Below are 23,845 nucleotides of genomic sequence, written 5' to 3'. Positions count from 1 at the left end.
ATGTATAAAGACTCTTAACAGAAATAAAACAGGTTTCACAGAATACTAGCGAAGGAAGTGAACAGGAAATTCATAAACTGGAAATCCAGCCCCTCAAATCAAGAAAAGACATTTATGTCCATTAATACTAATTGAGGCAAATACAAAAGAAAACATGTAGGTGCTATAACCATTGTAAGCTAGCATTCCAATGGTGCTCTCTTGATTGGATTATAAAGTGATACAGCTTTCCTGGGCTGGTAATTTGATAATACGTACAAACTTAAAATGTATGCAGTCTTCAGCACTGCAGTTTCATTTTCTGGAACTTATCCCAGAGATAATTAGAAAAGATACCTACCTAATGTGGGTCAGGGTCTAGTCAGAGGAACAAAAACCATACCAGGTATTTTAAATGTAAATTAATTAATACAGATGTTTGAAGGATGAAAGAGCAACAGGTTACTTTGGTAACCCAGAGATTATGAATTGCTGGAAGCAGCAACCACCCTTAGGGCTGGAGAAACAACTGAGAATTGGTGTTAAGGACTGTTCTTTGGACGGAAGAGCCCTGTCAATATCACCCAACTAGCTGACACAGTAGGAGTGTCCTAGCTGCTGCTGGGAGAGTATTGAAACTACTGCACAGAGTGCCTAAAGAAGCTCTGGGGTCTCTTACTGGAAGAACCTAACAGGAAGCCAGCTCTTGAGGGAGTCTAGGAAATGTAATTTCAGGTTTATATCTCCAGCATCTCAGAGCAGATTATGGGAGGTTTAATGCTTAAAGCTCAGAAACTGTATGTAAATAGCTAGCATAAGGATGTTCACGATTTTGTTAAGATGAAAAAAAATCCAAAACATGTAAATGCTCATCAGTAGGAGATTGGTTAGAATAGTTGTGGTATAGCTATCCACTAAAGAGACATATGACCACTAAATAATTAGTGTTTAGCAATACTTAACATAGGAGGTTCTCTCCAGCATCGTTGGTGAAAAAATGTTTCCAGACACTACGTATTTTGTATCCTCATTTACTTAGTGTATTTATGCATGTATAGAGAAATTTTAGACATATATTCACCAAAATGTTAACAGTAATTATTTCAGGGTAGGGGAATTTTGAGTTTTTCTTTAGTGGTTTTTAAATGTGTTTTTCAGTTTTGTTTGCATTTTCTACATGTGTATGAAATCATCGGGGGGAAAAAACCTTGAATTGGAAAATCAATTTAACAAGGGAATAAAGGATTTCTTTTAATAGGAACTTTTTTTTTTTTTTTTTTAAGATTTTGTTTATTTATTTGACAGAGAGAGAGACAACCAGCGAGAGAGGGAACACAAGCAGGGGGAGTGGGAGAGGAAGAAGCAGGCTCCCAGCAGAGGAGCCCGATAAGTGGGGCTCGATCCCAGGACCCCAGGATCACGCCCTGAGCCAAAGGCAGATGCTTAACGACTGAGCCACCCAGGCGCCCCAATAGGAACTTATTAATAGAAAAAGCAATCAGAAGATAGTTGTTTCATTTACATTTCACTAACATCTCAGACTCTGCCTAGTACTTCAGAATTCTTGAAAGTGTTTTTTCTTTGTTTATTGTTTTGGTTTATTTCTGTTTTCTGTTTAAATGAGTATGCAGAACATTGGATGAGCTTAAAATTTCTCATTCTGTCTTTAAAAATTCCAACCAAAATTGCCTTTTACTTGTGTGTGACCTGTAATTTTCTCTTGATTACTAAGAAAAGAGATTATGGATGTTTGTATTGACAAGTCTAATCTATGAGAAGACACGTCTTATCTAGGGAGTTTAGTTACTGAAGTCACCAGAAGATAATAATTTTTCATTTCACAAAGAAGCCACAAACCATAGACTAAAAGGATCGTTTGGTGAGACTCATATTTTTTTATACATTTTATTACTGAAATTTTCAGACATATATAGAAGTAGCTAGAATATTATAATGAACTTCCATGTATCCAGTAACTAGTTAATGTATGAATAACTTAGCTGCTTTTGTTTAATTTATAGTTCTACATACTCCCCATTCCCCTTATATTTAAAAGCAAATGCCAGACTGTATACACCATTTCATCTGTACATCTGAGTATCTCTAAAAGATAAGAACTCTTAAAAAAATAAGCATAATGCCTTTGTCACATAGTTAACATTGTGTAATGTCAATAATATCCAATTTTCTCAAAAATGTAATTTTTTAAAAATCAGGATCCACATTATTATTTGTTGATAAATCTCTTAAAGTGCCTTGTTTCCTGTAGGCTCCCCTCCAATTCTCTTTTTCTGTTTGTATTTGATAAAGAAACCAGGTTTCTCTTGCAGTTTCACGTAGACTGATTTTTGCTAATTGTATGCCTTTGGCATGTTTTAATGGGTTCCTTATATTTTCTGTAAAGTGATAGTTGAATGCAGAGGCCTGGTTGGATTCCAGTTCAAATTTTTTGTTGTTACAGGACCACTTTATAAATGGTGGTATGCTCTTCTCTCAGAAGGCACATGTTATCTGGTTATTTCTCTTTTTATGATGTTAGAAACTGATGATACTTAGTAATTAATGGTGATATTCTGGCATTCTTCCTTTATTAGCTGAATACTTTTATAAAGAGGAACTTATCTATTCTCTGGTTCCCCAGCGTTGCATCTACAGAAAGGCAGATTAAATGCTTTGTTTTTTTGTGTTATAGAACAGTGTTCAAATAGTGAGTTTACTAGCATCCTCCAAATGTGACAGTTAATTTGTTGTCTTTTTAAAATATCATGCTCAGATTTGTTTGTATACATACATTTATCATTTCTGCCAGTCCTCATTTTTTAGATATCCGTATTTTCATCTGGGATCATTTTCTTCTTGAATAACTAATATTTCTTACTGTATAGTTCTGCTTGTAATTAATTATCTCAGCTTTTCTTTGTCTGCAAAAAAAATCTTTATTTTGCCTTCATTCTTGAAAGGTATTTTTTTTCTCAGAATAGAATTCTCAATTGACAGTTATTTTCATTTAGTACCTAAAAGATTCCACTCTGTTATTTTCTGGATTGCAGTTTTTGATGAAAAGTGTTCCTCTGTATGTATTGTTTCTCTCTATGTAATATGTATTTTTTTTCGGACAGTTTTCAAGATTTTTTTCTTTATCACTGTTTTTACCAAATTGATAATGGCATGTCTTGGAATGGTTTATTTTATGTTTCTTCTGCTTGAGTCTTATTGAGATTTGGGGGACTATGGGTCTATTTCCATCAGATTTGGAAAAATTGTGGCTACTATTTCTTCATTATTTTTTTCTGTTCTCCCGTCCTCACCTCTTTGTTTTCTGGGACTCTGGTTGCATATATTTTTGACTACTAATATTTTCTTACAGGTTACTGATGCTCTGTTCTTATTTTTTTTTTTCCTGTTTTTGGTTGGTTGGTTGTTTTGTTTTACATGGTTTCTATTGCAATGTCTTCAAGTTCACTGATGTTTTCTTCTGTAACATATGATCTGCTTTTGACCCTATTAGTATATTATACATTGCAGTTTTTGTATTTTTCATTTTTAGTAGTTCCATTTAGGTCTTTTTAATATATTTTGTTTCTGTTCTCATCATGTTCATGTTTTCTTCTTGGGCATATGGCGAATATTTATGTCTGTTTTAATGTCTTTGTTAATTTTGTCACCTGTGTCACTTCTGGGCCTGTTTGTTTTGATGAATTTTTTTCCTGGTTATGTATTACAAGGTCTTTCTGCTGTGGCTGGCAGAAACATGAATCACTAGCAGCCTTGTGTGTGTCAGGGAACTTTTTGGCTTACTGCTTTCCAGTGTTCTTTTCCTGGTCTCAGGTAGTTTTTTCTCATGCACGGCACTGAACAGTATTCAGTCAATGACTTGGGACACCCCTCTACGGATCTTCAGAATTCGAGCTCTCTTACTGTCTTTGTAGCTCCCTCCTCTGTGGAACTCTGCCCTAGAAATTATAGCTGCCTCAACTCCCATCTTGGTCTCCCTTGACTCTGTGCGACACTCAGGCTCTAATTGGGTTACTTCTCCTTTCATGGCAGTCTGGAGCTTTGCATGCACTAAGTGGGGATAGATGTAGGACTCTTCTAGTGTGTTTCCCATCTTTTAGGGATTATAGTCATGTGCTGCTTGTTGCCCAGTGTCTAAAACCTTTAACATGTTTGTCTCTTTTCTGCTTGCTTAAGGTAGGAGAGGATGTCCCATCTCAGATACGCTGTCATCATGTGAGGCAGAAGTCTTCTCAGTATAGTTTCAATTCATATATATATATATATATTTTTTTTTTTTTTTTTGTAAATGAGTGAAGGTAAACATCTTTTCACAGGACACAGGGTAATTTGTGTATCTGCTTTTGAAGAGCTTTCTATTTTTTTTATGACCAACCCATTTGTCCATGATATCGCTGGTCATTCTGTATTTGTAGAAAGTCTTTACGTTAGGTATGTTAACATTTTCTTTGTGAAACGAAATGCAGAATTTCCCCTTAATTTGTCACTTGTCTTTTTATTATATTTTGCTGCTGGTGTCTTATGTGATAGTCCGCTATTACTGTGATGAATTATTATATATCTGAATTCTTAGCACTGAAACACTGGGTTGGTTTTGGGTAAGAAGGTGGATTCAGAAGTTGCTTGTACTGTGAGATGTTTGAATAAATAGTTGAGCCAAGAGATTCTGCTGTATTATTCATTCTAAGTTTTTGTGTAGTGTAATGATACCATACCTGAATGTTCTTCCAGGTAGCTACGTGACTCTTTACTTCCTTCAGAACTCTGCTCAAGTGTTACTTTATCTGAAAGAAAGGTCTTCTCTAATTCTAATACTCACACACCACTCCCCATTCCCTATCCTGTCCTCTTTTTCTTTTCCTTTTTTTCCTCCACAGCAATCATGATTTGACATAACACATATTTTGCTAATTTATGTAATATCATTTGTCTTGTCCCTAGTATGCTGGTAGCATGAAGGCAAGCATTTGGGACTTCTAATAGTGCCTTATACATAATAAATTAGTAAATGAATTTGTGTAGGTTTTATAATCAGATTTCCCTTTATGTATGTTGTGTTGGTGTGAAGTGAAAGATGAATCAAAGCAGGAAGAGGCTGGAAAAACAAACAGTTTAGGTCCCATTATAGTGGTCTTATGTATAAGGTGGCAGCAGCTTAGCTAGAGTGATAGCAGTGAGAATAAAAGGGAAAAGGCTAATGGGATTGACATTAAGAAGAAATGGGTTACCATCCGTGTTTCTCTTTAGAATTGTTAAGTGAAAAGGAGGGAAAAAATCTTGTATTTGGATTATGTTTTTAATGTATGAAGCAAAATTAGAGAATTGAAAATGAGTTCAGGTAGATTTTTTTTGTTCTTAACAAGGCATTACCTAAAAAATACAAATGGTAAAGTATCTAGTGGAGTCTTGCTGATTTTTCTGGTTTATTGTTTTTCTTTCTTTTCTTTTCTTTTCTTTTTTTTTTTAGAGCTTTGCTTCCTGTTTTACATCACAAATCTAAAAAAGGACCCCCCCGCCAAGCCAAATACGCCATTCATTGTATCCATGCGATATTTTCTAGTAAAGAGACCCAGTTTGCACAGATATTTGAGGTAAAAAGAAAAAAATTTGTTTGTTTCATATGTTATAGTTAAAAAACATATTAATGATTTTATAAAATGTTCACATCTGGAGGTGTATCATTTTATAGTATGTTCTCAGAATTTGAATCAGTATAATCAATTTTGATGAGTGGTTAAAATATGAAAATATCTGATTATTCGTATGTTTAGTACTAACAAGTTCAGGAATCAAACAATTGTATAATATTTTTTTATATTATATATTTAGGATTAGGAAACTTTTTGGTAATAAGTAGTTACATATAAAATTGTACTTATTGATAATAGGTAATAGGTGATTCAGTTTACGTTTGAAAATTAGAGTTCTGTTTATGAGATACTGCTGAAGTATGTGGGATTTTGTCAATACTAATTGTTATAGTATAACACAAATAATTGGTATATAAAACACAAATTTATACTTATATAATCACTGACCAAATTTTGTATCAGATTACATTGTGTTTTTTAAAAATATATATCGTATTTTTTCTACCCTTGAAATTACTATTCCCCTTTCTGAGCATTGCATTTTATTTTATTCTAGTGTAATCTGGGGCTATCTTTAGTATTCTTTTTGTATATTTAGCATTTTTACATAAAATCCAAACTTATAATTTTAGTTCAGGAGCCTTGAATGAAATCAAAACAGTTTGAAGCTACTGTTTAGAAACATTTATGCTAACTTTTTCATATTTTCATGTATTATGCTTAAGACCTGAACGAGGAAGAAAAGTAGTTGTCTTTATCGTATATCATCTTGTTGTATATAGCAAATAATTTATTTTAAATTTTGTGCATTTTGGGGTGCAGGTGTTTTCTGTGGTCTGTTTTTGTATATCAGAATGACTTTAATGAATTCATGGTTGATTTAGAAAGCTTTTGTTTTTCTTGATTAATCTCTTTTCAGTTCCTTTCAGTGATGACAAGAAGCAGGATAATGCTGATAATAACTTGAATTTGTAGGGTACTTTTATTTTCATTTTGATATTATATATCTGATATCTTTACCATAACCTAATCTGTAACCCTTCTGCTTTAATGTATAGGCTTGCTAGCTTTCTGAGAAAAGGTTTCATAGAGCTGTCTGGCCTTCTTGAGATTACTATGAATCCAGGGTCTGACTATTAATTTTGCTTTTCCAGAAATGATTTTATTATCTTATTGTGTAAAATTGTCATACTCATTATTGAAAAAAACTACATAGTCATATTTTTATTTATAATATATGCAAGCTGGCATTTAGGTGTACAATGGAAGTGTTGAGGGAAGTCATCAAGAATAGCAAGAAGCAAACTCATTTAAATACGCTTTTGACTAAATGTAGCTTCACATTACCCTAATGTGTTGGGGAAGAACAGTTTAATATTGTTTTTCAAGCCTTGAATTCTTGGTGTTCAGTATGGGAGGACAGCACTGACTCTATTTAAAGTGTCACTAAAATTTTTAATAATATATTTACTTGCTTCCAAATCAAAAGACACAAAACAAACCCAAATAGTATAATACTAAGTTTTCTCCTCCACCTCAGCCTTGTGTTCCTAGCCACCCAGTTCTCATTCCCAGAGGTAACCAGTGTTACCAGTTTCTAATATACTTTTCTGTAGAGTATTCACATATAAGTAACATACTACACATACGTATATGTGCATACCCCCCCCACACACATTTTGTCCTCTTCCCTCTCTACTTATGCCAGTGATTATACCCTATAGTCACTCTTCTGATTTCTCTATTTTAAAAATGTAACATTACATTTTAGATATTATTCTGTGTGGGTATATGAAGAGTCTCATTCTTTTGTCATGGCAAAATGTGTATTAATGATTGGGTTTTCTATCAGAATAATAAAAATAATTTCATTAGTTATGGTACTTAATATATGATGCTACAAAAGTCCACAAAAATGCATGTGACTCTATATAATAAAAGCTTATTTCTGGCTTCTGAAAAAAAAGTCCCCCTGGGTGTTTTTATTGCATTCTAATCAGTGGTTTAGACACATAGACTTTTTTTGGACAAATGGCTTCTCTTTAAGTCCCACTGGATCCTTGGTATTAAGCCTGTCAGTGAATAGAGAGAGAGAATATGGAGAAGATACACTTCTCATACTTGCCTCAGTGCAGGCATGGCGTACCTCACTTTTACCCCCAGTCTGTTAACCAGAGCTTATTCACATATTCTCATCTAACTGCAGAGGATGCTGCATGTATGCTGTCCTGCCCAGGAAGTAGAACAAAAGTGGATATTGGTGAGCTCTAGCAGTCTCCCGTATTCACGTATGCGGTTATAAAATATACATAATATGATTCTCCATGCTGAACTTTTTTTTTTTTTTTTAATCTACTTCCAAGATACGACTTGGGCAAAACCTGACAATATTTAAATGTGATGTCTTTTAGGCATAAATAACCTATAGAAGTTTAAATGTAAGCTTAAGCTACTACTTAAACCATGTATATATCTTAAAACTTTTGTAATTTTTTTATTATTTGAACATGAAATATGTGAATAGTTTATTTGCATATTTATAGAGTTGTATGTGTTTTCCTTTTCTCATTTTCAGCCTCTGCATAAGAGCCTAGATCCAAGCAACCTGGAACATCTCATAACACCATTGGTTACTATTGGGCATATTGCTCTCCTTGCACCTGATCAGTTTGCTGCTCCTTTGAAGTCCTTGGTAGCTACTTTCATTGTGAAGGATCTTCTCATGAATGATCGGGTAATTGATATTTTTTAGACCTGTGTTATTCACAGCATTATCTTCTAAAATTTTATTCAACAAAGAGACAAGTGAAATGATGTGAATAATACTTCCAATTGGCTGCCTTCTTTTAGGTTTTCCTATCTTTTTTACATGCTCTTGCCTCCATTAGAACTAAAACAACATCGAAACATCTCTTTAGTTGAGCATAGGCATGTAACCTGCAATGCATTCCTTGATAAATACAAAATATCAGTTGGTTCTTTTTCACCTTTACAGTAGGTTAATTTTTTATAATGACATCTATTTTTTAAAAATGTGAAGACTAACAAGCTAGTTCACAGTATGGTTGTCATGACAATATTGTTTCTTTCCTTCATATTGTAGAGAATTAAAAGAGCACTGGGAGAAAACATTAGGAAAGAAATAGTGATTTTGTCTGTTTTCAGTTTGTCTTTGGGGCAATGCTTGTTTGGCTATGGGAGAACTGACCCCTTACAGTTGTGTGGAGTTTTATGTATGTGTGTGCATATTTATATGTACACACACACAAACATACACACATAAACATGCATGTGCAGACACATGTAACCATCAGTTTTGTGTCTATAGTGTGCTCAGCACTGTACTGGGTTCTTTGGAGAATTAAAAGAAGTGAAGGTAAAGTTTCTCCTGTTAAGATACAGTTACAATTCTTGCGATGTATAGCTATATTACTGCATGTTTCATATCTGTCGTTATTTTATTAATATATTTTAATACTATTAATACATTTAAACAAATTTGTTATGGAAAAATAGTTTGTGGGGATAATAGTCAAGATAATTGTACGTAGTAGATCTCTAATGATTTGTGGCTATTTAATTTTAGTTGACTGGAGCCCTATAATTTGAAGACAAGTGGCTCCTGTGTTAATTACCATTGTCTCTGGCTGTGTTCTTTAGCTGTGTCTCTTATTTTTCTTCCTCTGCGTATAGTATTTCATATGTTCTTTAGGTCATGTGTATTAATCATGTGTTTAAAGTTTTCTGTATCCTTACTGTGTTTTGTTTTCTTTAATGAAAAAATTTTGTTGTGATAAAATGTATCAGGAAAGTGTACACTTCTTAGGGATATGGTTCATTGAGTTATCACAAAGTTAGCATTTTTGACCAACTGACAATCCAGGTAAAGAAATAGAATATTACCAGGCCCCAAAAGCCCCTGTGTCTTTTTCTTATTATTATCCCCTCCATTCTCCCTGAAGATAACCATTATCTTGATTTCTAACACCAAAGATTAATTTTACCTGTTCTTGAACTTCTATAAATGGATTCATATAGAGTAAATTTTTATGTCTGGCTTCCTTCACTCAGTGTTACATCTGTGAGATAAATCCATCCTGTTGTGTATAGCAGTGGTTTGTTCATTTTTGTTGCTATATAGTATTCCATTGTTCATATATACGATGAATCTGTTCTGTTGCTAGACATTTAGGTTATTTCTAGTGTTAAATGCATACTGTTGTTACAAATACTCCTCTACGTATCATTTGGTGTGCTAATGTATGCATTTCTATTGTAGGGTAATTGCTATATCTTAGAATATGTATAAGCTTGGTTTGTTTTTTTTTTTAAGATTTATTTGTTTATTTTAGAGAGAGAGAGAGTGTGCACCCATGCAGGAGTCAGGGAAGGGGGAGAAGGAGAGAGAGATGGAGAGAATCTAAAGGAGACTCCCTGCTGATCGAGAAACCCAATACAGGGCTCGATCTCACAACCCTGAGATCATGACCTGAGCCAGTACCAAGAGTTGGACACTCAACTGACTGAGCCACACAGGCACCCCTGTATAGGTCGTTTGAGTACATTTTGCCACATTGTCTCTCTTTCTTTTCTTTTTCTCTCCTTTTTTTTTTCCGAATTGTTTTTCAAAGTGGTTATACCAATTAACCTTTTTTTTTTTTTTAAAGATTTTATTTATTTATTTAACAGAGATACAGCCAGCGAGAGAGGGAACATAAGCAGGGGGAGTGGGAGAGGAAGAAGCAGGCTCATAGCGGAGGAGCCTGATGTGGGGCTCGATCCCACAACGCCGGGATCACGCCCTGAGCTGAAGGCAGACGTTTAACGACTTCGCCACCGAGGCGCCCCACCAATTAACGTTATTTGTGCCGAATGAGAGTTGTAGTTGTACCATTCCTTGACTGTGCTAGATATGCCGGTCTTTAACATTTTGCCATTATGTGAATATGTAATGAATAGTATGCCCTTAGGCACTTTTTCATATATGTATTGACAGTTTGGCTGTCCTCTTGTTAAGTGTCTACTCAGGCCTCTTCCACATTTGTCTATTATATTGTCAGTCTCTTTTTTATTCACTGTTAAGATTTCCTTATGTATCCTGTTGGCAGTATGTTTAGCAGGTACCTTTTCCCACTTTGTAACTTGCTCTCTCACTCTCTTAATGGAGTCGTTTGATGAACAGAAGTTCTTAATTTGGGCGCCTGAGTAGCTGAGTCAGTTAAGCATCTGCCTTCAGCTCAGGTCATGATCTCAGGGTGCTGGGATCTTGTTCCACGTTGGGCTTCCTGCTCATCAGGGAGCCTGCTTAACCTTTACCTCTGCCCCTCCCCGCTTGTGCTCTCTTTCTCTTTGCCTCTCTTTCAAATAAATTAAAATCTTTAAGAAAAACTTAAGTTCCTGATTTTAACAAAACCCATTATTTTCTTTTTAGTTAGTACTTACCTTGCCTTTTTTGCCTTGTCTTTTGTGAAAATAGTCCCTATATTATTTTCTAGAAGTATGGTAATATACAAGCCTCTAACCACATGTAGCTATTTAATTTTAAACTAAATATAATTGTAAATGTATTCACACTTTTCAAGTGCTCACTAGCCACATATTGCTAGTGTTGGACAGCACAGAACATTTCCGCCATCTCAGAGTTCTGTTAGACACTGTTACTCTAGAAGCTTTATTTATTTAGCTTTCACATTTAGCTATGTAATGTATTTAGGATCGATTGTTATATGTGATATGTGATAAATGTCAAGATTCATTGTTTTATTTCCATCTGACCCCACACCATTTATTGAAAAGACTGTCTTCCTTGCTGCATTTTTTTTTGAGGTGAAATTCACATAACATAAAATTAACCATTTTAAAGTGTACAGTTCAGTCACATTTTAGTACATTCACAGTTTTTGTGACCACTACCTCTATCTAGTTCCAGATCATTTTCATTAAGCAGTCATACCTCATTTCCCCCAGCCCTGGGCAACCACCAATCTCCTGTCTGTCTTAATGGATTTACCTATTCTGAAGAAGTTATTTCTTCTTCCATTTATTTCTTATAAATGGAATCATATATGACTTTTTGTGTCATTCTTTTGTCACAGCATAATGTTTTTGAGGTTCATCCACATTGTAGTGTGTATCACTACTTCATTCCATTTTGTGGCTGATTAATATTCTGTTGTATATATTTATCACAATTTGTTTATCCATTCATTCATTGATGGACATTTGGGTTGTTTCCACCTTTTGAGTATTGTGAAAAGTGCTGCTGTGAATTTTGTGTTTGAGTATTTGTTTGATACCTGTGTTTATTAGTTCTTTAGGTATATTCCTAGGTATATACCTTTGCTGGATTATATGGTAACTCTGTGTTTAACTTTTTGAGAAACTGACAAACTGTGTTCCACAGAGGCTATACCATTCTACCTTCCTACCAGCAGTCTATGAAAGTTCCAATTTCTCTTCTTCACCAACTTATTATTTTCTGTTAATTTGATTATAGCCATCCTAGCAAATGTGAAGTGGTATCTCATTGTGGTTTTGATTTGCATTTCTCTAATGATCTTGAGCATTTTTTGATGTACTTATTAGTGATTTGTGTATCTCTTTTGGAGCAAAGACTATACAAGTCCTTTACTCATTTGTGTTTTTGTTGAGTGGTAATAGTTCTTTATATTTATATTCTAGATACAGGTCTCTTGTCAGATATATGGTTTGCTTTTCTTACATTCTGTAGGTTGTCTTTTAAGTTGCCCTTTAATGTTTTTTTATTGAGATATAATTGACATATTATTTTTTAAAAGTTTTTTTTTTAAAGAGTTTATTCATTTACTTGTCACACAGAGAGATAGAGTGTGCACAAGCAGGGGGAATGGCAGGCAGAGTGCAGAAGCAGGCTCCCCGCCAAGCAAGGAACCCCATGCAGGACTTGATCCCAGGATCCTGGGATCGCAACCCAAGCTGAAGGCAGATGCCTGACTGACTGAGCCACCCAGGCATCCCTTACATTATATTATTTTGATGTGTATAACATAATGATTCAGTATTTTATATATTGTGAAACGATCACCACAATAAACCTAGTTAATATCCATCCCCACAGAGTTACAAATTTTTTTTCCTGTGAAAAATGTAATTTAAAGATTTACTCTCTTGGGAACTTACCAAATACACAATAACTGTAGTCACCATGCTGTACATTACATTCTATGACTTATTTATTTTATAACCGGAATTTTGGGCCTTTGACCCCATTCAGCCATTTTGCCTGCCTACCCCTGCCTCTGGCACCTACCAGTCTATTCCATGTATCTTTGATACTAGCCAGTCTGATAGGTGTGAGGTTATATCTCATTGTGGTTTTGGTTTGCATTTCATTGATGATTAGTGATGTTGAGCATCTTCTCATCTGCCTATAGGCCATCTTTATGTCTTCTTCGGAAAAATTGTCTGTTCAAGCCCTTGGCCCATTATTCATTTTTTTAAACATTTTTTTAAAAAGATTTTACTTATTTATTTGAGAGCGAGAGAGTGAGAGAGAAAGCATGAGAAGGGGAAGGTTCAGAGGGAGAAGCAGACTCCCCACTGAGCCGAGAGCCTGATGTGGGACTCTGGGATCATGACCTGAAGGCAGAGGCTTAACCAACTGAGCCACCCTCTCTGGCCATTATTTAATTGGGTTGTGTTTTTTGCTATCAAGTCATATAAGTTCTTTATATATTTTGGATACTAACCCCTTATTCAATGTATGATTTGCAGATATCTTCTCCCATTTCAGTAGGTTGCCTTTTCTTTTTTGTTGATGATTCCTTTGCTGTGGAAAAGATTCTTAGTTTGATATAGTCCATTTGTTTATTTTAGTGTTTGTTGCCTTTGCCCTGAGGAGACCATTCCAAAAGCATATTGCTAATACTGATGTCAAGGAGCTTACAAGAAAACTTCTGTTTCCTAGAAGTTTTAATGATTTCAGGTCTTACATCCAAATCTTTTTCCCTTTTGAATTTGTTTTTGTATGTGGTAAGATAGTGATCCAGTTTCATTCTTTTGCTGTCCAGTTTTCCCAACACTCTTTATTGAAGAGACTGTCTTTTCCCCATTGCATATTCTTGCCTCCTGTCTCATAGATTAATTGACCATATGTACTTGGGTTTATATGTGGGCTCCCTATTCTATTCTGTTGATCTCTGTGTCTGTTTTCATGCCAGTACCATACTGTTTTGATTACTGTAGTTTTGTAATATAGTTTGAAATCCGGAACATGATATGTCCAGCTTTGTTGTTCTTTCTCAAGAGTGCTTTTCAGGTTTTAATATCTAGTAGCTTAAGCCTTCCAGATGCCTTCAGTGACAACTGCTGCTGTTACTGCTGCTTCAACACCGTCATCATTATCTTTTTCCAGATCGTTTTGGCTGTTGTTAGCCTTTCACATTTCTAGCTAAATTGTTTTGTTTTGTTTCTGTCTGAATTTTAAAATCAGTTTGTCACTTCTCCCTGTACCACTCCAACCCAGCATATATACATACCTGGCTGGAATTTTGATAGGGCTGGTGTCGAATTATAAATTTGAATCATCATTATTATAATACCACCTTTCACTCTGTGAACATGGTATTATTAACTGAGCCTTCTGTTTCCTGAAGATAGTATATGTCTTAGTCTTTAATTTCCCTGGATAACGTTTCTAAGTTTCTGTGTAGATGTCTTAGCTTTCTTAAGTGTGTTCCTAGGCATTTTATGTTGTTTGATGCTATTATAGATAATAAAATTTTTAATATTTTTTTTCTAACTGCATTTTGTTGGCATATGTATATGAAGTTACTTCATTTTTGTATTGACTTTTATCCTAGGATCTTGTTAAAGTTAGTTTTTAATTCTGCTAGTTAGTTTTTGCATTTGGGGGTTTTCTCTTTTCACAGTCATGTCATTTTTTCATAAAGACAGCTTTGTTTTTTTTCTTTTCCGTTCTTAATGCCATTTATTTCTTTATCTTCCTCATGCCTTGGCCAGGACCTTCGAAACAGTAGAAGGGTGATAGTGGACATTTTTATCTTCTCAGTCTCAGAGGGGAGGATGGACTAATAGTACCCAATAGAGGACTTGAAAACTTCATCTAAATGGCATATATATCACACTGCACTGAACCTATTTCTGGCATACATTTTTTCAACTTCGTCTTTTATTTGTAATAGTCTGTTTACACGTAATGTAAATAGTGATTTGGGTTAATTTGCCATCTGGTTTTTATTTTCAGTTCTACCAGTTCTGTATTCATTTTACTCTTCTTTCTTTCCTTGTTTTTGATTAATTTTTTTAATTCCGTTTTCCCCTTTACTGACTTGGTTTTTACATTTTCCTGTTCTTTTAGTATTATCCTAGAGAATACAGCATTCTCCCTTGACTTCTGAAGGCCAATTTCAATTAGTCTATTTTAAACTTTCAGGACAGCAGGTTCAGTATTCTTAGGAACCTTAGCATACTTCAGTTCCCCTTATTTCCTGATGGTTTTTGTGTTCCTGTTCACACAGGACCATTACTGTTATATTTTCTACAGTTAATGTTTATTTAGATTTACCAATATCTTTTCCCCTTCCTCTTCTTTTTTCATTCCTTTTTGTTTATGTGATGATTTTCTTTATACTTGAAGAATTAAAAGAAGTATTTCTTTTAGTGTGGATTACTCCTAATGCAGTCTCTTGGTTTTTATTTGCCTGAAAATTCTTTACTTTGCCTTCATTTTTTAAAGGTTTAGAATTCTAGCCTGGTATATTTCCTCCCCTCGGTAATTTGAAAATATTGTACCATTATCTTCCATTTTCTTACCTTTTCTTTTGAAATCAGCTGACAGTCTTGTTCCTTTGAAGGTTTTTCTTTTGCTTTGAATGCTTTTAATGTTTCCCGTTTTGCATTGGTCCCAGTTTCAAGATGATGTGTCTGGGTATGCTTTTCTTTGTGTTTATCCTTCTTGGGGCTTGTAGCTCCTCTTGAATGTATAGCGTTGATGTTCTGCTTAAGTTCTGAGTAATTTTTGTTTCATATTCTCTTTCCTGCCTTACTGCAGTTGTGATTATACACTCAAAATGTACAATTTCTTTTGCTGTGATCCAGCTGTTTGACCCTTTATGTACTTTTCTCCCTATTCATGCATCATTTTTTATTTTCTTCTGACCTGCGTTTGAGTTTACTAATTCACTTTTCAGATTTGTCTAATCCTATGTTAAGCCCATACATTGAATCCTTAATTGCACTTATTTTATATTTCAATTTTATAATTTCTTTGTAGTTTTTAATATAGCTTTTAGTTCCCTGCCAGAATTCTCTATCTTGTCATTTAAATGTTGGACTTCTTTAATTATGTTAAAGTTTATATCAGCCTTAATTTCTAGACCTCCCGTGGCTCTTTTTGTCTTGTCTGTTTTTTTCTCTTATTTTTTTGGTCAGATCTTTTCTCACATGTTATTTTTGATTGCATGGTGGACTTTGCGTGTGAAAAATGTTACAGATAATTTGAGGCCCTGAATGATTTTGTAATTCTTCTGGAGACGACTTACTTTCCTTCTGACAGGTAGTTGAGCTATTGTCAGATTAGTTTGGTCCAGGCAAGAATGCACTGACTGGAAGCTGGGCTTCAGTTTTTGACAGGCTGATTCTTTTTCTGGTTACCTTTATGTATAGGGTACATTTGTTAGGGAGCCACCCAGAACCTCTGGGGTGTTTAACAGGGACTCTGTTCTTTATTGGGCTCAGAATTCCAGTTTTTTCCCTTCCTGCTCTGTGACAGTGATGAAAGCATTGCTCAACCTGTAAGTCTCTTCACTTTCAGAATCAGTTATCGTTTGTATGAGAAAAGCAATCCTAGGGCCAGACTCAAATCTTGATTTCTCTCCTCTTTTGAAACTTTGCCCAGCAAATTCTCACTGCTTTGGTAGCTCTTTTCTCACCTTCAAACTGATTTTTAAAAAAGATCTTTCATCCAGCCTTTCCATTTGTTCCAATGGAAGATAGGTTCAAAAAAACCTAATCAGCTCTTGTCAGAACAGAACTTTCACTTATTTTAACCCATTAATTTGTCTTATTTTAATGTTATATTTGATATGTAGAAAGGAATATTTATTTAACATTTGTGTAACTTGTTTTATAATAATACAGTTAACATTCGTTAACTTATTAGCTCCTGGTTTATTTCTCTCCAAACTTTTCTTTTTGTTTCTTCTCTGCCCCAGGTAACTACTGTGTTGAATTGGGGTTTTTAATCCCTAACTAGAACAAAACACCACTTTAGCACATGTATGTCTGTGAACAACATACTTGTTTCAGTTTTACTTATTCTTGAGGTTTATTTATGAGTTATACCATATATATTCTTGGCTGACCTGCCTTTATCATTACACATTTGTTTCTTAGAATAACCCTCCCTTGTTAATACATCTAGATGTATGTGATTCATTACTCTGTATCATATATCTTCTTATATTTATTCTCTCAGTGGACATTTGGAATATTTCCATTTCTTTCCTCCATGGAACAGTGCTCCTGTGAATGTTCTTAAGAGAGGCCTCGTGATGCATATGAGCAAGAATTTCTCTAGGTTATATTTATACAAGTGAAATTGATGAATAACAGTGTGTACACACATTTAATTTTTCATTTTATTCCCGAATTACTTGTCAAAATCATTGTTAAGACTTATTTTTTTATTAGCAGTATATTGTACCCATTAGTGTCAGGTCTTTTAGTTTTTGCCCATCCAAAAGTTGGAAAATAGTGTCTCATTATAGTTTTAATTTGCATTTCCCTGGTTACTAATTAAGTTTTTATGTCTAGTCACCATTCATGTTGCCTCTTTCTGAATTCCTTCTGAGGTCTTTTGCCTTTTTTTTCCCCAAGGTTTTTGTCTTTTCCTCATAAGTAATCTTTACACACATTAATATTTTTTAGGTATATGTTGCAATATCTTCATAAAAATGCATAAAATCTCATTTATGGTGTGTCTTTTTACTTCTTTTATAGTGTCCTTAATTTTAACAAAAGTCCTTAATTTTAACATAGCTAAATTTATCATTCCTTTCTTTTGTAGTTAGTGCTTTTTACATCCTTAAGAAATCCTTCCCTACTCTAATGTCATAAAAATAGTATCCCATATGTTCTAAAAGTTTTAAGACTTTCTTTTCACACTTAAAAAAATTTTATCCATCTGGAATTGATTTGTTTGTTTGTATGCTGTGTGACTTAAGAATTTCATTTCTTTTTACTACTTTAGGACAACCAAATTTCCCCTCAAAAGTTATTTGAGTAATCTCTTATTCCAGTCCTCTGCGTTGTTACCAGTCATAGGGTGTATAGCCTCTCTTCTTTACCATTGCTTTGTTTGCTCACCTACAAGATGTCTTTCATTAAAGTTTTGTAATTTTCTTTGTAAAGAAAATTTAAACATTTTTCTTGTACAACTTTGCTAGGTACTTTGATTTTTTAAATTACATTTTATGTTTGTGGTTGATTTGGAGAATTATAGTTTTGATCCTCTATCCGTCTTTCTTGCTAAACTTTTTTCTCCTTATTTTTAATTATTTCTGAAGAATGCCAGTTTTGGGGGTGCCTGGGTGATGCAGTCGGTTGAATTTCGGCTCTTGGTTTAGGCTCAGGTCACGATCTCAAGGTCATGGGATCAGGCCCCGTGTTGGGCTCTGTGCTGGGCATGGAGTCTGCTTGAGACTCTCCATCTCCCTCTGCCCCCCCCCAAATAAAATAAATAAATCTTTTTAGAAAAAGAATGCCAGTTTTGATTATTTTCTAATCCTTGAATATTTTACCTCTATATTAATTTCTTTATATTTCTATATGTGCTTCCTCTACTTACCATTTTTCATCTCAGCTTCATCTGTTGGTTTTTTTGGAAGTGATATATTCAGGTCTTCTGTGGTAGTGAAGTTTTCTATCTTTACTCTTTTTTTTAAATCACTTTTGTTTTGATTTATTTTGATACTATTCTCCTGGTTGTCCAAATGTTCATGAATTTTATATCTTATTGTGGTATAAGATTTAAAAAAATACTTCAATATCCTGTTTATACCAGTATCCCAATTAAATCCATATCCCATTTCATGTTTTTTATCTTGACTAGTATATTTTTTCATCCTAATATTTTTAGATTTTCTCTGTCATTGGTTTTGTTGCATATGTTTTGGTTTTATATTATTTTTGAACCATCTAACAGTCTGTTGGGTTTTATTTATAATAACTTTTTCTATTTTGTAATAATATATGCTGATTGAATTTTTTCTTATGAATTAAATATTTTAGTGGAGTATATCTTTGAATAATTCTTTCAAAATGGCTTATAATTTGGAAACTTTCTCTCTGTCCTAGCTTGCTAAAAATATTTTTTTTTCCCTTATTCTTGAGTACTAGAATCCTGTGTTTGAGGGTACTTGGCTGCAGAAAATCCAGAACATTGTTTTTTGGCATCTAGTCTTGCAGCTGAGAAATCCGAAGTTGATCTGATTCTCACTTCTTTTTTGGAAGGTTTCCTCCTGGAATCTGTCAGGATCTTTTTTAATATTCTTAGTTCAGAAATTTCATCAGAACCTGTGTGATTGCTTTTTCATTATTTCCACTTTTTATTTCGAAGGCACTTCTCTGTGGAGTGCATCCTAAACTGTGTGTGCTTGATGAGTTTGCCTTCTGGATGTTGGGGCTACCTATCCTGTTGCAAGAGGGTTATCTGAGCTGCTATTGAATTTGTTTACTAGGCTGCCTCTGGAAATCACTCCTGTCAGCTGGCGGTACACTGGATCTCCAGTGTTGCAGGATTGGGTTCAGCTCTTTTGTCACCTTACTTAAATTTCCTGGCTGCCACTGTAAATGCACATCTTGAATACCCGCACTCTCTCATCTCAGGATTATTCTGTGATTGTGCTGGAAAAAAATCTAACTTTTTTGGAAGATGTTTCCCTTCTGTGCTTTTTATGAAGATGTAAACCTAGCCCTGTTAATATTTTTACTGTATGTTTTGTGTTTTTAAAATATTTCTGAAGGTTCTGGTCTTCTTTTGGCCCTTTTTGTTTTCCAGCCCTGCTGTGTGTGTGTGTGTGTGTGTGTGTGTGTGTGTGTGTGTGTGTGTGTGTCTGCGCGTGTGTGGCCATTTTGGTGGGATTTAGGTAGGAAGACACTAATGCATCTTTTTTCTTACAGTCAACTGCAAACCTTTCTGATTTTTCTTCTGCTCAAGATTTTTTGTATATACCTCTTTCCTTGTTTGAGAACTACGCTTTTTGGCTGTCTTGATTTTTTTATCTCCTCCTTGCCAGCCGCCTTAAGTAATTGAATCATTAGTCTCAAAGGCTAAGTAAGGAAGTATATGTAAGAGGTTAAAGTCAATCCTACCTCACACCTGGAAAGAACCAGCTGCTGATAGATGTGTAAGTGCTTTATGTGGGTGCTAGTAAAGATAAGCCTTTCAACCTTTTTGAGAAATAGATGAGGTATTTTAGTCATCTGTAATGACTGTCACTGCAGAAGGTAAAAATTTCATTCATTCACTAAATGTTAATTAAACATGAAAATTCTCATTTATGTTTTAAAGTCCTTCATTTTTGTTTAGCTCCCAGGAAAAAAGACAACTAAGCTTTGGGTTCCAGATGAAGAAGTTTCTCCTGAGACAATGGTCAAAGTGAGTGATATGCATAGATCTATTTATTTTAATATATTCACTAAGTTGTATTATCATTAAAGGTGTTAAAATTTTTATTCCTTTTGTAAAGATATGGCTATTAAAATCATCTAAGTTTTTTTTATATTTATTGTATGACATCATCCCATGTGCTCTGAGAGTATAGGGCAATAATGAGAAACCTGAGGCCTTGTGGGCAGCTGCACATAATCTGATTTGAAAAAAAAAAAGTGTTAGAAACTGCCTCCATGTTGCAGCTTCTTAGTTATCAGCCTTTTAATGGCAAAAGACATTGCTGGTTTTCCTGTGTATATTCTCCTATTCAGTAAAGATGGTCATCCAGGTTTTAAGACTATTCATCTTCTTTTTATTTTGATTTTAATAAAAGTTCAACCGTTGTTCCTTGAATTAGAAATAATGCTTAGAAGACTGCTTATAACTAGTGTGGAGAGTATTGATTTATTAAAATGATCTATAGTCTCTGATGTAGATCTCATCTCAAGCCACTGTCCAAGTTGTGTAGGCCAGGAACAAATATATTAAATACTGTTTTTCTAGTTGTAGTTTCGTATAAATACATTCATATTGTGTATGTATGTGTGTACTGGTTTGTATTTTATATTAGGAACTACTTTGTCATGTTATTCCAGCTTCAGATTTTTTTTTTTTAAGATTTTATTTTTTATTTATTTAACACAGATAGAGACAGCCAGCGAGAGAGGGAACACAAGCAGGGGGAGTGGGAGAGGAAGAAGCAGGCTCATAGCGGAGGAGCCTGATGCGGGGCTCGATCCCACAACGCTGGGATCACGCCCTGAGCCGAAGGCAGACGCTTAACCGCTGCCACCCAGGCGCCCCCCAGCTTCAGATTCTAATACTGTTTCTGCAGACCTATAGAGTAGCTGGTGGAACGATGCTTGAAGCTTCTGAGTTCCATTGTAAACCTGTTTTCTCAGCATTGGTGTCAAGCAGCAGTTTTGTGTAGTCAGGCAGCACTGGACTAGAAGGCAGGCTTCCTGCAATGAAGCTCATGCTTAACAAATGGCCCAGAAAAGGGATCTGAAGAGTGTCTGCCACATGCCACTGTTCAAGACCCACTTAGCTCCTGAGCTATAGATCTGTAAAAAGCTAAGATAATTTGTGAGAAAGAGGTAATATGCACCCCATCAAAAAGGGTTGTTGGAAACATTAGAGGCAATAACAGGGTTTGAAGTACTTAAGCACTTCGTAATTATAAAATGTAGCACAAAAAATGGAATATAATTTGCAGTTGGGAAGTAAGTTTTCTGACTAGGGAAGTTAACATGATTTTACTGTGGATTCTAAAGAATAGAGTTTATGATGGGGAAACATTAAAAAAACAAAAAGAACCAGTCTTTAGTTAAATCATTCATTTGTCAATTGCCTGGGTAGGAGGGTAAACCATCTTTAAGACATTCAGTTATCTTGATATATGCGGAAAAGAATGGTTCTTTTTTCCTTTCCTTTCCTTTCCTTTTCTTAAAAAGCATCCATTAAAACCATTTCATTTTTTTTAAGGTTGATACAGAATTTCTTTAAAATGTAGAAGCGTTGTATTTGTCAATTTGTGTTTTAGATTCAAGCTATTAAAATGATGGTTCGATGGCTCCTTGGAATGAAAAATAATCACAGTAAATCAGGAACATCTACCTTAAGATTGCTAACTACAATATTGCATAGTGATGGAGACTTGACAGAACAGGGGAAAATTAGGTATGTAATTATTATTTCAAAATTCTTGCACAGTATTTCAGTATCTGGTGTAATTATTTAATGGTGCAGTTTCTTTTTAAAACAGTGGTTAGTTGAACACTATATCAAGAACTAATGATGTACTCTGTGTTGGCTAATTGAACATAATAAAGTGTAAAAAAATTAAAATACCAAAAAAAAAGTATTCTGTATGTATGTGTGCATATATTTTTATTGTAATATGCTTTTGTACAGTGTTTATTTCAAAATGGCAGTCATATGTGAGAGGCAGGGTATTGCTATATATTGTAAATATTTTAAACAATATATGTTTACTTTTTTGAATATCTAATATGAAAATGGTTAGTAACTTATCAGTAACTGATGTTTTCCATTCTTGTTAATGTCTGAAGGAAAAAGAACTCGCTAGGTAGAAGACAACTTACTGAATCTATTTCCAGAAATATAAATATTTGCAAACTTAAAAATGTACTAGATGTAAATTATATAAACACACGCACTTTGTTTTGTTTGAAAGATGTGGTTTAATATGGTGATTGAAAAAAAATGGACCCTGGAGCCTGAATTCAAATTCTGACACCACCATTTACCAGCAAATTACTTTAACCTCCTTATGTCTTAGTTTCTTCATTTATAAAGTAGAGATAATGATTATACTTATCTTGTCTAGCTATTACGATAATTAAATTAGTCATTATTTATGTGCTTACTTAGATCTCATCTCACCTGTTTTTATTCATGTTATTTTTTAATGAAATCAAATGTGTATTTGAATTCTGCAAATATATGTAAATTACATTAGTTCACTTTTAACACAAGTCTTTATATAGAAATTTGGTCTTCAAAAACTTAGTTGTAAAATATTTAATTTTATTATTTATCTTTATACAAAATAAACTCCAGTAAGAAAAACAGACTTTCCTTTAGTGGTGGGTGAGTGAATTACCTCATAATAGCTACTTGGAATATTGCTGTTGTTGTACTGAATAGCACCTCTGAGCCATGTAACTTCAGAACCTTATAAATGTTGGCATGTATTCAGTCAGTATTTTTACATAATCCTTAGAAAGATAAGGGGGGGTGTTCTTAAACCAATTAGATCATTAGATTTTAGAAGACCAAGAATGTGTCTTTTATGTCACTCTCAGTGCTGTATATACGGGAGACACTTACTTGTTTAATGAATGTTGAATCTTTTACTGTGGAAGAATGTAGGGGGTCCTGGTTAAGAAGTTACAACTTTCCCTCCTTTTCACTGTGAAATCCCTATAATTCATCTAATATATCACTATATAAGAAAGGATTGTTTTGGTGTATTTATTAGTTAAGAGTTTACTAATCTTTGAGGTGTGCCCCATTAAGTAGAAGTTTTCTTAAATTTAAAAGGAGCTTCTTGGTAATATTTAAAAAGTTGAATTCTAAATAAAAATGTTGATGTTTTCTACTACGCTTGCTTTCATTCTTCTTTTGTACTTAGCATATTAGTTTAAGTTGACTTGATTAACAAGTTGGGACATTTTTGGACCTAATGTAAGTAAACACATTAAAAAAAAATCCATAGTGGAAGACTTTAGACCCAATAACTAAACATACAAATAGATTTGTTCTAAGCTTGGCTAAAAGCTGTTTTGTGTAGGATGAGGGAATTAAATGACTTTAGTATAGACTGTGTTCAAGAGAAAAGTTTTGTAGTATTAGACACCATCTTCCAAAGTTAAGTAAACATAATAGGATGTTCATTATCACTAAATTGTTTTCCGTCCTTTTTTTGGCCACAGGAATTTTTGCAGAATTAGGAATAGCAAACAGGAATGTTTTTGTGCAGACATTTAGAAATCTAATTTACTTTCTTTCTTGCTTATTTTAT

At 34.2% G+C, this 23,845-nt stretch overlaps 1 protein-coding gene across 6 annotated transcripts in view; it reads left to right on the top strand.

The window, feature by feature from the left end:
- The window catches only part of PDS5B (PDS5 cohesin associated factor B), a 187,081-nt gene that overhangs the window by 132,845 nt on the left and 30,391 nt on the right, over nt 1-23,845 (top strand). For all 6 annotated transcript variants that reach the window (XM_026493117.4, XM_026493115.4, XM_048215552.2 and 3 more), the window contains exons 20-23: nt 5,462-5,585; nt 8,161-8,319; nt 20,176-20,244; nt 21,842-21,978. In XM_026493117.4, the coding sequence (XP_026348902.1) occupies nt 5,462-5,585; nt 8,161-8,319; nt 20,176-20,244; nt 21,842-21,978 (489 nt within the window). The remainder of the gene's footprint in view (nt 1-5,461; nt 5,586-8,160; nt 8,320-20,175; nt 20,245-21,841; nt 21,979-23,845) is intronic.

Source organism: Ursus arctos, unplaced genomic scaffold (genome assembly GCF_023065955.2).
Source record: "Ursus arctos isolate Adak ecotype North America unplaced genomic scaffold, UrsArc2.0 scaffold_10, whole genome shotgun sequence".
In the NCBI taxonomy this organism is placed as follows: Eukaryota; Metazoa; Chordata; class Mammalia; order Carnivora; family Ursidae; genus Ursus; species Ursus arctos.
This window is presented reverse-complemented; position numbering and strand designations above follow the sequence as displayed.